The 12131-nt window shown below is 35.3% G+C and overlaps 1 protein-coding gene across 16 annotated transcripts in view; it reads right to left on the bottom strand.

Moving 5' to 3' along the window:
* Nucleotides 1–12131, bottom strand: part of ARAP2 (ArfGAP with RhoGAP domain, ankyrin repeat and PH domain 2) — a 188265-nt gene that overhangs the window by 52811 nt on the left and 123323 nt on the right. For 9 of the 16 annotated variants that reach the window (XR_014311240.1, XM_082728936.1, XM_082728942.1 and 6 more), the window contains 3 exons: nt 8092–8239; nt 3981–4055; nt 641–758 (listed from right to left, as the gene is read on the bottom strand). Coding sequence is in view for 14 of the 16 variants with exons in the window: in XM_082728936.1 (XP_082585062.1) it covers nt 641–758; nt 3981–4055; nt 8092–8239 (341 nt within the window). In the remaining 2 variants the exon portion in view is untranslated. Of the gene's footprint in view, nt 1–640; nt 759–3980; nt 4056–6509; nt 6579–8091; nt 8240–12131 lie in introns of all 16 variants that reach the window. The other 7 variants (XR_014311239.1, XM_082728941.1, XM_082728931.1 and 4 more) reach the window with 1 other exon arrangement.

Raw genomic sequence — 12131 nt, 5'->3', positions numbered from 1 at the left:
TTTTCCTCCTAGAGGTCTTTACAACCAAACAGTGTCATTAGAATGTAAAGCTTATTCAGCACTTGACTACTGGGGTAGTCAAGGTGTTCCAAAAGCTCTCTCCATCCTTCCATCTCTGAGATAAAAGATGACAAAATATCTGATCCACGCCACTGAAGACAGAGAGAGGACAGGGAAAAAGCCAAAAAAATTAAATAAACAAACAAACACATAAATAAATAAATAAATCTTCCCCTCAGCTTAAAACAAATTGTTTTTTAAAATATTAATCTTTTAAATCAATATTCTCTGTTTTTGTTAAAAGACTAATAAACAGGAATGAGGTGGGTGGCCATTTCAAATATGGTTACAAATCAAACTGCTTGTCCTTATAAACAAAGACCTATTTCATAAAGCAGCAACACAGATGCCTAATGTTTTGCACTGTATTTTTATAGTCAAGAAAATAATTATCAAGATGAGTAAAATCATAGGAGGACACTCTCAAGTGGCAATAACATATTAGCACATGCACGGAGGTAGAAGGGAATTCAAAATGAGATGTTAATCTTTAAAAAACATGTCTGTAATGACTTGTCACAAAAATAGCACTTCTTCACACTATAAGGAATTTAAGAATCTTAGCATGAAAATCACTTACCTAGCTCTTCATTTTCAATGACTTCAAATGTGGCCCAGATATCACCTTTCATAGGAATTATATTTTTTATTGCTAATATATCATTAGTTAATTCCTCTGCTTCCATCACAGGAGAGATCTATAAAAGAGGCAAAATTACTTCAAGAATGTATGTCACACACAGAAGTCACCTAATGACAGCACCAACAGTACTCACCCCATCTACCAACTTATGATGCTCTAAGTTTCTCACTTAGTATGCTTACCTAGCTTCTCTAAGCACATAGAAAAACAGCCTGTTCAGTTCTTCTCCATAAACTAGAATACATTTTAATCTGAGTGCAAAAAGATATTACAGTAAAAACATAATCAGGAAGAATTTTTTTTTTTCTTACTTAGTGAGCCATTAGATCACTCAAGGAAGGATTCACCAGACAATGAATCTAATGGTATTCCAGGACTAAAAACTTTTACTCATCAGTTCAGTAATCAAGAGTTCACAGCAGTTTGGTTTATTCGGTCTGGGCCCTGAATTATACACAATCGACTGCTGTCTACCATGCCAAAAAGCTCCAGGGTTTTAGTGGGCTGTGGTGTGCCCTGCTGTGCCTATGACAGATGGTGAGACACAGGAGCAAGCTGGAGCCAGGATTTCAGGGCAGAGGGCAGAATCTGCCGTGCCAGCCCTGGGGCCAGTTCCACTAGAGTCCCAAAGCCTCAGGCCATGGCATAACCACACCATCTTCTTCAGGGACTTTAGGAAATTCTGACTGGTTTCTTTCTTTCTTTCTTTCTTTTTTTTAAACCATTCTTAAAGGTATACTAGACAAAAGCAAGTGACTTTCTTCAATATGAATTTAGTTCTAATGCTAAACAAACAGAAGATGTTTTAAACATTGGGATATTGCAACTGCAACCTAGTTTGCACATCTTCAGTGAAAGTATGGCCCTATTTAAAAATTTCTTCAAAAAGGAATGTGCTCATTACCATTTCTCCTGTCCAGTACCAATCATAAGCAAAAGCATTCGCATTTATATAAGTAACATAAAACACACTTTCTTACAGGTAGCATCTACAGTCTCTCTTCTGGACTTTGTGGAATGTGTAACATTCAGAATGTATGAATGATACCATGAAGTCTACTGGTTTCTATTTTTAAAAGCCAAATGAAATATAATCTTCAAAGAATAAAAACCTCACTATCTGGGAAAATTGGAAAACTTGTAGTAGTAGAAACTTTGGATGAGTCATTTCAATAATGCTGCTCACCTGAATGGCTGTAACATTTTTTAAAGAAGCATAACCCTTTCTTAAATTAATAAATTACTAAGACATTAAACTGTGAAGGAGGTTGACCAAGGAATGGAAAACCGGAATTCCGTTCCTTACCCCAGAAGACTCCCAAGTACAGGGAACCCCCGGAACTACAAGAACTACCCAAAGCACGCTTTGGAAATTATTACTCCAAGGACTATACAAATCAATATGATGATCACCAGGTTAGGAATATAATGGTCAAAGTATGTGTTCTGGCTTTAACACTTATTTAATTCCCAGTTTGTATTCATGTGAGCTTGAGACATTACTTGCTTCACCGGCCTCTGGGGGCAGAGGTAATGACCAGCTGAAATAAATATAACTGAAGACTTTTCTAAAGTCTGAAGCATGAAAAAAATGTTAATGATTATTTTGACATGGTTTTTGTCATGTTTTTAAAGAAAATTTGGAGGGGATCCTGGGTGGCTTAGTTGTTAAGCATCTCCCTGTGGCTCAGGTCATGATCCCAGGGTCCTGGGTTCAAACCCCACGTCGGGCTCCCTGCTCAGCAGGAAGCCTGCTTCTCGTTCTCCAACTCCCCCTGCTTGTATTCCCTTTCTCACTCTCTCTGTCAAATAAATAAATAAATAAAATCATTAAAAAAATAAAAATAAAAAAATTAAGAGAATTTGGAGTTGTTAAAAAGTGAAATTGACAGTCCTTTATATGCATATACTTAAATAAGAATTTTGCTCGGTTTTAGTAATATGTATTATGGTCTTGTCAGTAAGATAAAATTAAAATGAGCTACTAAAGAGTGTGTAGGTGGAGCTAAGTCATGTGCTTTGAATACCTCTTCTAGCATTAGCAATGAACTTGTGCTGATTATCTGTACTACTTCCTTGTGTCCCCTATTACCAGCATACCACATTAAGCATAAGAAATTTGATGTGGCCAATGAGTGGCAAGGCTCCTGCTCTTAGGGACTTATAACTGTAGTAGTTCACTCCATGTTGCAAGTGAGTTAACCAGTGCCACAGAGACACAATATGGAATCATTAAAAAATATAAATGAATATTACAATGTATTTAACAAAACTAAAGTCCAGAGAGATATAAGACTCTATTTAAACACTGGACTTTAGATGGCAGAATGTCTTCCTCACACAGAGAATGTAGTCTTAACTGAGTAGAAATCTGAATTATCACTGTTACCCTCCCGAAGGCTGAGGAAATACAGAAGGGGAGAACAAGGAGGACACTTTTAATTCAGAAAAAAAGGGAAAAAAAGATTCATATTCTCAAAAAAGACAAGTTCTCCAATATTCAAATCAATTGGAAGATAGAAGTTAGTCTAGAATATAAGAGTGGAAGACCATTAATAAATAATAAAAATAATACAGGACTAGTAGTATCGATTATTTATTAAACACTTATGTGCCAAGCAATTTGCTAAGTGTTTTTTTTTTAAAGATTTTATTTATTTATTTGACAGAGAGAGAGAGATCACAAGTAGGCAGAGAGGCAGGCAGAGAGAGAGGGAAGCAGGCTCCTTGCTGAGCAGAGAGCCCGATGCGAGGCTCAATCCCAGGACCCTGAGATCATGACCTGAGCCAAAGGCAGAGGCTTAATCCACTGGGCCACCCAGGCACCCCTACTATATATTATATAAACACTATAGTGTTTATATATAAAACACTATATATGTGTTTTATAAGCAGTATCCTGTTGAGGACTCATATTAATGATATGATGTAAATAATTTTCCTCATTTGATAGGTGAGATGATTGCAACTCAGAGTAAGTTAACTTGCCTAATGCTAAGATACTACAAAGGGGAGGAACAAGTATTTGAGGTCTGGTTTTATCCTAGAACCTACAGAAAATCTTAACCATAACGTAAAGCACCTAAGATGTTCTCTTTCTAAATGACTAAAACATGGATTTTCCGGAGGATACTGTAATAAAATGTCAATCCTATCAATCAGTCATTTTTTTAACTGGACAGGTAAAATATGAGAAATAATGGAAAATTCAAGATATACAAATTAATGCATATCAATACTCCAAAAAGCACTCTTTACATACATCTTTAGGACTCACCCGAATTATAATACTGCAGTCAGGTTCCTTCCTTTCTACATACACTTCAATTAACAAATCTCCAGCCTGGGAGACCTAGAAAGGGGCAAATGTGAAAACAGCAAATATAAGTATGACACTTGAGACACAAAGCCAAATATTTCATAATAGTGGAATGAGCCTATTGATAGCATGATAATACCCATTTTCCAGATGCAGCTGAGAAGGAATCTACACAAATGGCCATTTTTTTTTTTTTCATCTCTTAAGAGTGTAATGTCCTGAACACTCTTATATTCTTAGTAAAATAATGAATCTGGCTACAATGAGAAGGAATTTGCTGATGTCAACAACAGAAGTTGTAAGAGCCACTGCCATGTGTGTTACTAGGATAAACAAAATGAGAAGTGAAAATGATCCACATGTGACTTGCTCTAAACCACAGTGTGGGCACAATACCAATAATAAAAAGGGAAAAAAGGTGTTGCTAAATTTTCAAAGAGATACGTCCAAATATTGGCATTTGAGGATAAATTAGGTTAGAGCTATATTAAAACTAAAAATAGAAAAAATATATTTAGCAAAGAAAAAAAAAGTGAAGTGACAGTATAAAGTAGATGAAAAGAGAAGTTTTTATTTTAATTATTGTTAGTCAACCATTTAGTGTTCCAATATTTGGGTCACTATTCTATCCCAGCAGACATATTAAGTGAAGAAGAGACAATCCAGAAAATAAAAACCATAAGATAACGCTATATACATCGACAGTATAATGTGGAAAAGGGTAATGAAAAACCACATGAATCTGAAAAATATTTTGAGTAGCTTTATTCAGAAACTGCCTTAAGTTATGTAACCACTTAGAAATAGTATCTCCCAATTTTAAAAAAATGATCGAATTGGAGAAACAATCATCCTGAAGATAAATTTGCCTAAAAATAAAACCTGATGAAAAAATTAGTGAGGAAAACATTAAAAATATACTTTGAGGAAGTTCTTAATTATACTGGCAGTAGAGACTTAGAAAAGCTTATTTCCAATTTTTCTTCCTCACTTTCAATGCTACACAAAAATTCAAGAGAAGAAAAGATACAGTTGACATTTCTACTTTTCACTGTGTTTGCATAAACAACTCTCCAGGAAGGACACATTTTAAAAATTAAAAACACAAACACAAAGGACTCATAGAGAGAAGCCAAAACAAGAATAACTAAGAAATTCAAACAGGGATAAGACCTGGAGACTGTCAGAAAAAAACACCATAGCAGAGTTTTCAATGGATTAGAGAAAAACAGGTTTCTCCAAAGTCTTCCACTTTTCTGGTCCAATTACTCTGTTTTGTAGACAATTCATTTCTTCTACTTATGGACTCAATTAAAAAGCAGCCAAGATTCATTATTGTAATATGAATATAAAAGAAAAATACAGAAGGACACTCATACTTTACCTAATAACAACATAGGTTATGCTGCCAAAGATTATCCCTTGGACTCACACAACCCTTTATTTCATGACTGAAACTCCCTAAAAAGCAGTAATTCAAGAGAACTGATAAGGAACCAGGTTTTTTAGTGTTATGGTTAACTCCTCTAAAAGCTGCATTAATACTTAGGGTCAAAATGGAGGAGATGCTTTCTCAGGTAAGTACTCTATCACAGTACTAGTACTCAGGGACCTTGGGTACTAGAAATGAAGCTTTTCCTTCCCTCCTTGCTATGGAATGGTAGCTCCATGACTTCTCTAATATTTCAAGAATAAGGTAAATTTAGAGTCGACTAATAAGGAAGCATTTGCCTCATTCTGAGTATATCTATAAACAGAATATATTTGACCTATGGATATTATTTATTTACACTGGTATCCTGAATCCAATATAATTCAAAGTGATTAGAGAAAGATTAAATATGAATTTTAAGAAAGTCTAACGAAGGTTCATCAAACAAGGCAAGGTATGTTGGAAAACTGCTGTGCAACCTGAACACACGAATCCAATACAATGCAACCGAAGCAAGCAAAAGAAGATTTAGAAAGTAGTCAATTTAAGACATAGATCAGCATATGTGACAAAGATGACATTAGAAACATTCCACTAATATAATCATCTGAGAGCATGCAGAGCAAAAGCATAGAAAAAATAATTTATATTTTCAAAATCATAATGGAAAAAATCATTATAGAGCTGAGTTTTCCATTTACTCTAGTATCTTTTTGGCTTTAAAGGCTTCCTTTGAAATCCACTGGCATTTTTAATAGCGCATTTGTAAGTAAAATTGATCTTACAAAGGGCATTAATAAGATTAATACCGATTTTTCCCTCTGTATTTTGAAAAATTTATTTTAACATACTTTGGCATTTTGCAGCAACATGCTGCAGAATTATGCAACTATTTTATCTAGGTTTTTTATTTCCCCCATTACTTTTACTTAGCTTCATATAGGAACTTAAAAATAAATACAACAAACATCTTTACTTACAACAGAAGTTTTGGTTTTTTGTGGTTTTATTTTATTTTTTTTTAATTCTTTGGAGATCTAACTAATACTACTCACTTGAGTGTCTTTCCACTTGGTAATAAAGCTATTTTCTATGTCCATTTGTTTGACTTGGTCTTCTTTAACCTGTTTAAAATATAATTTGGGATATTCTAATAAAATACAAGGAGTTATGGTACTCATCCTCACATAACTCTTTCAGGAATTTAAAGAGCAACAATTTAAAAATAAATGAGAATGGCCATCTTAATCAGCACGGGCCCACACAGCTAGGGCAGAAATAAAGCCAACATAACAGAGCCTCATAAAGTTCAGAGCATTTTATGATGACATCACTTCAAGCTGTGGATTCCAGCAATGGAAGCTATATCACTAAGCAACTTAATAAGCAAGGGGCTGATGAATGATTTGCTAGAGTTTATGTAGGTTGAGAGACAAGACTCATGTCTCAAACTGAAATGCTCATTAAGTGCATATGAAATTTCCACCACTTCAAGTTGGAATTAGCGAAACTATGAAGATAACCATTTGATTTTTTATTTATGTAACAGTACAAAAATAGAAAATAAAGAGAGCACATAAAGCCACACATTTTTTCCCGAATTCTTTCATTTTTCAGCATCAGAATTATTGCGAAGAAGCTGCTGTTGATCAAAAACAGTGGACACATACACATACAGAAAGAAAATTAAAAAGAGATCAAAGAGCAAAGAGAACCCAACAACTTTGGTGTCCTTTCCTACATAAATTAAGATACAAACTGTGTGTTTTTATTTTATTAAAAGAGTTTCCTTCCCTTGGCTAAGGAAACTTGTGATCACTTACATTAAGAATGTAAGAAGTCTACATATAATAACCTACTACATTAACCCACTTGATTTCAACTAACATATCCATAACCCTGGAAAACAAGAAGTCTTATACGGCACTATTTAAGAGTGCCCCAAAGGTTAAATGACAGCCATGCCAGTGATAATTAAGATGCCAGTGGTAATTAGGTGATGGAACTGGACCTCTAACTCAGATCCATTACATTCAAACCCTGGGCTTACTTCCTCTATTTTTACTTCTTTCAACTAAGAAATCATCCTTATTCTGACAGTTTTCTGATGAAACATGAATATACTGACTTCATAAATAGCAAATTGAAAGTCAAATAATTAGAACAGGTAACTTCGTAAAAACCACATGATAATTATTTCATTTTTTTTTTTAATTTCTAACTCAGACACAATTAAAAGAAAACACAAAAATGCATTCAATTACAGAATTTATCAGCCTGGTATTTACTGCCAAATTTGTGAAATTCATAATTTCACACCTCTGAGTAGACACACTTACTGCATGCACATACTGAAAAAGAAAAAAAAAAAACAAACAAAAGCAAAACAGAAACATCCTAAATTGAAATATTCTGTCCAAAAGATACCAGAGGGCTTTTAAAGCAGCCAAATTTAAATGAATGGCTATAGCTTAAAAGTCTAGTTTTAATATATCTAATGTATTAAAAATCATATAATTATCCTTTATTTTTAGATATTCATTAAGACTAGATTATAAACATCCTAAAAGGTATTTTTAAATTTGCCAACAGTAATATCAAAACTATTTTAACAAGGTCAGGATATAAAATATTTACCTCAAATATCTCAACGTAATTATTAATTAAGTCCTCGATTACATTCACTTCTTCACTAGTTTGTCCCTTAGTTTGAAACAAACAGGATGAAAAGACCAAGGCCAAATTATGGGCATTCATGTGATTGATTTCTGAACATTTCTGAACCCTGTTAGAGAAAAGCACAGCTCATTACCACACAATTATTTTTGAAAATTTCATAGAACTTTAGTCACAATACCCATTTATCATTATTTAGCACACACATACTGAAGGTCTCTGATATAACAGGTATGGTGGTGATTTAAAGAAAAATGTGGTTCTTTTTTCTAAGTAGTTTACAGTCTAGTTAAGAACATAAGAAAAAAGCTAAAAGAAGATACGATTACAAATTACAAAGCAGTACTTGTTTGTTGACTGGAGGAGGGACCCACCATATTCTAATAATTCCAGATAATGGTGCAACCTGCGGCTAAGGCATAAAGATGTGCTTGCACAGTAGCAGAAAATGACCAGAGGGACTGAAGCATAAGTGAAAAAGGGACGAGGGGGCAGTCGGTAGGCAGGAAACAAGGCAGGAAAGGTGAATTGAGAGGCATTTAGGAGAGAGTTCCAGATTCAAGGTTCTTCAAGGCTAGCTGAGTTTTCCAGGAAGGGCAAATCAGGTGAGAAAAGACTTGGCAGCATGTGTTTGTATGGTTATTCAAAATTGGATATTATCTCCCAAAAGCAAACACTTAATTTAAACATACAATTATACTTTTCTTGGATATTATAAAGAACGGCTTTTTGCAATGAACAGACACAAACAGAAGAGTCAACTCTCCCCATGAAGAGGCTATTACATGTGGGATATACAGAGAGCCCTGAAAGTTCCGTGATCTTTGAACAGCACAATTGGAACTATGTGGGTCCACTTCTATGTGGATTCTTTTCCATAAATACAGTACAGTAGTATAAATATGTTCCATGACTTCAATAACCTTGACTGTAAGAATATAGTATGTAACACGTCTGTCACATATAGTACATGTTAACTGACTATGCATGTTACTGGTAAGGCTTCTGGTCAACAGTGGGCTATTAGTAGTTAAGTTCAGAGGTGGGGAGTCAGAAGTTATATGTGGATTTTCAATTGCATCTAGGAGCAGTGCCCCTAAATCTTGCATTGTTCAAGGGTAAAGTATATTCACAAACATTGAGTGGAAAGTGATTTAAATAATACTACATGTGTTTAGAGGAAACTTACATTGATAAAAATGCAAAGATGATAACTATAAGTGATACACACATGGAGGTATCTGTTGATATCTGTCACTGACTATGTATAATAGGACTCTGCTTGGTTGTCTAATTACATCTGTAAATTTTAAAATATATACTAAAAAAGGGAGACCAGTTGTATCATAGGAATAAAACAAGACTAAGTTAGGTACCCCTGTCTATAAAAAGCAGATTCTTGTAGTTACAAAAAAGAGTAAAAGGTGACAGGAATATAAATATGATGATATAAGAAACTCGGAATAAAATACCAAATTGCACAGCAGAGACAGAGCAAGTATAATCATCATATGTGATTTATAAGATGCAAAAGGAATGGCAAGTTAATGGGGGGGTATAATAACTGTGGACATCCCTCTCAAAACCACTTCTGTACTTTTATCACACTAAATTATAAACATCTGGAAAATTTATCTGCAGGTCTGCCTGTGCTACTAGAATCGAAGCATCGCCCCATCAGGGACTCTTGCTTTAATCACCCTGGAGCGTGTAATAAATATCTGGTGAATGGAATTAAGTAAATGTTAGTCATGGAGGAAGCGATCTGTTATCCCAGGCAGGGATGGAATTAAATGTTAAATCAACCTGACCTTATCCAAATCGACCTCTCAAACTTCTGACAACTCTATCAAACGTTCCTGCCTTCTGTGAGACTTCCTTCTGCCATAGAATACCTCTTTGCTAGTCTTTACCTCTCTCATCTTCCATTTCTGCAGCTGCCTTCGTTTCTGGCATAAAGTCTGCGCTAGAATATTTTCCTCCCCTTCCTTGATTTCTCTGCCCCACATGCTGCCATTCCCAAGTGTTCCCAGTCTGCTCACTGAGTCTCTTCTCACTCAGGCATTCTCATTAACAAGGGAACGGTTTCCTGATTCGTTTCTCAGCATCTACTCCAATCTCTTCCCAGTCAATCCCATTCACGGATTATTGTCCTTAAGCGGATTTGATCACTCTTTATTACCAACAGGAATAAAATCTAAATGTTTTTACATGACCACCTGAGCCTTTCACAACTACCTGCCGGCCAATAACAAACTGGCTGATCCCCGGCACACCTGTTTGCCAGAAAACACCCTCCACTCATTTCCTGTACTTTCCTTCTTTTCACACCCAGCTCACATACCCCTTGAGATGCGAAGCATCCCCTGGATGTCAACACGACAAGTCACTCAATCCTTCTGCCCATACTACAATTCTGTATTTTAAAAGCTGTTCCAATGTTGCTGTTTTTTCCCTAAAAAATACAAAATGCCTTGCAGCACCCCTGGGCGTTCACTTGGACATCCAGACGCTCAGTTTGGAACAGCGGACTTTTAAGATTTTTTGTCTTTATGTATTATTATCAAATATTTCCGTTCACATGGAATCTTATTAGGTACTGTTTTGTACATAGTAGGCACTAAAATATAGCCAGTTGAAACATATGTCAGTTGAAGAAAAGGAGGCAGGGCGAGGACAGGAACTCATTATCTCAAATTCAAATCAGAACTAAGAATTTTAAGATTCTTAACCACCTGGGTGGCTCAGTTGGTTAAGTATCTGACTCTTGATTTTGGCTCAGGTCATGATCTCAGTGTTGTGGGATCAAGCCCCACATCAGGCTTCTACACTAAGCAGGGAGTCTGCTTTAGATTCTCCTCACCCCTCTCTTCCCCCCTACCCATCCCAAGAGTGTGTGCCCACTCTCTCTCAATCAACAGATTTTAAGAAAAATTAAGTATAAATCAATGTTTAAAATGTCAACTTAATGAACTGTAGCAACCCAGTCATACATTAAAGTATTTGAAGAAAAACTTGCTCCAATGTCTCCTAAGGGATAGGACTATATAAAAGATATACTACACTGATATGGTGTCATAAGAAAATCTGTTTTACAGTAATGAAGTTTACATGCATGAGAAGAGGTAGTGGGAAAACAAACATAACAAAAAAAGAAATTGTGAAGAATTTCTGAATGTAGACCACAAATGAGATAGTTTTAGTAGAATCCAACTGCACCAAAATTCATTCAAGAGAGTCCTACATCCGTGCAGGAAGGATTGTGGTGACAATGATATTCCTTTAACACCTGTTAAAGTTCTGTAGTAATTCTTGCAGACAGCAAAACAAATCAGCCTTTCATTTCAATGGAAAAGTTTTTTTTGTTTGTTTGTTTGTTTGTTTTTCCAAACATTCCCCATCCTTCAGAGATCCCACTTTTCAAGGAACTATTATATTCTTCCTCTCCTCCCAAATGGAGGAAACTACATACCTTGACATAGAAAATATTTGATTTCTAAACTGTTCTCCTTTAATCAACAGTCTGACACTAAAATGCTGGAATTACCAGTTAGATACAAATTCCTAATGAAGAATTAAAAGTTTCTGTAGAGACCATCATGAGAAAATACTGTGCTCACCGACAGACGCCTCGTAGAGAATTCTGGTCTCTGTACTTCCTTCTCTTCTCCAGTTTCCCTATTATATGAGTGTCAAGAAAGTTTGTGCTTATGCATTGGACTCATCTGAGGGATGCTGCACCTGATTATTTCTAATTCATTTAAAAAATCTTCCATATGCTATTTATCTGAAACAGGCCTTAGTTACAGAAAGAAACACTAAAGCGATAGTTCACTGGGAATTTCATTTTAAAACCATTTTCTTCACTCATCCTCCTGCCCACCTACTCTGGTAACCACCAGCTGTTCTCCATATTTAAGAATCTGGCATTTTTTGGTCTTTTTTCTTTGTTCATTTCTTTCTTAAATTCCTCAGTCAAGTGAAACTATACGGTATTTGTC

This window comes from Mustela nivalis (genome assembly GCF_964662115.1).
Source record: "Mustela nivalis genome assembly, chromosome: 4".
NCBI classification, from domain to species: domain Eukaryota; kingdom Metazoa; phylum Chordata; class Mammalia; order Carnivora; family Mustelidae; genus Mustela; species Mustela nivalis.
The sequence above is the reverse complement of the archived record's forward strand: the minus strand, read 5'-3'. Positions and strand labels throughout refer to the sequence as shown.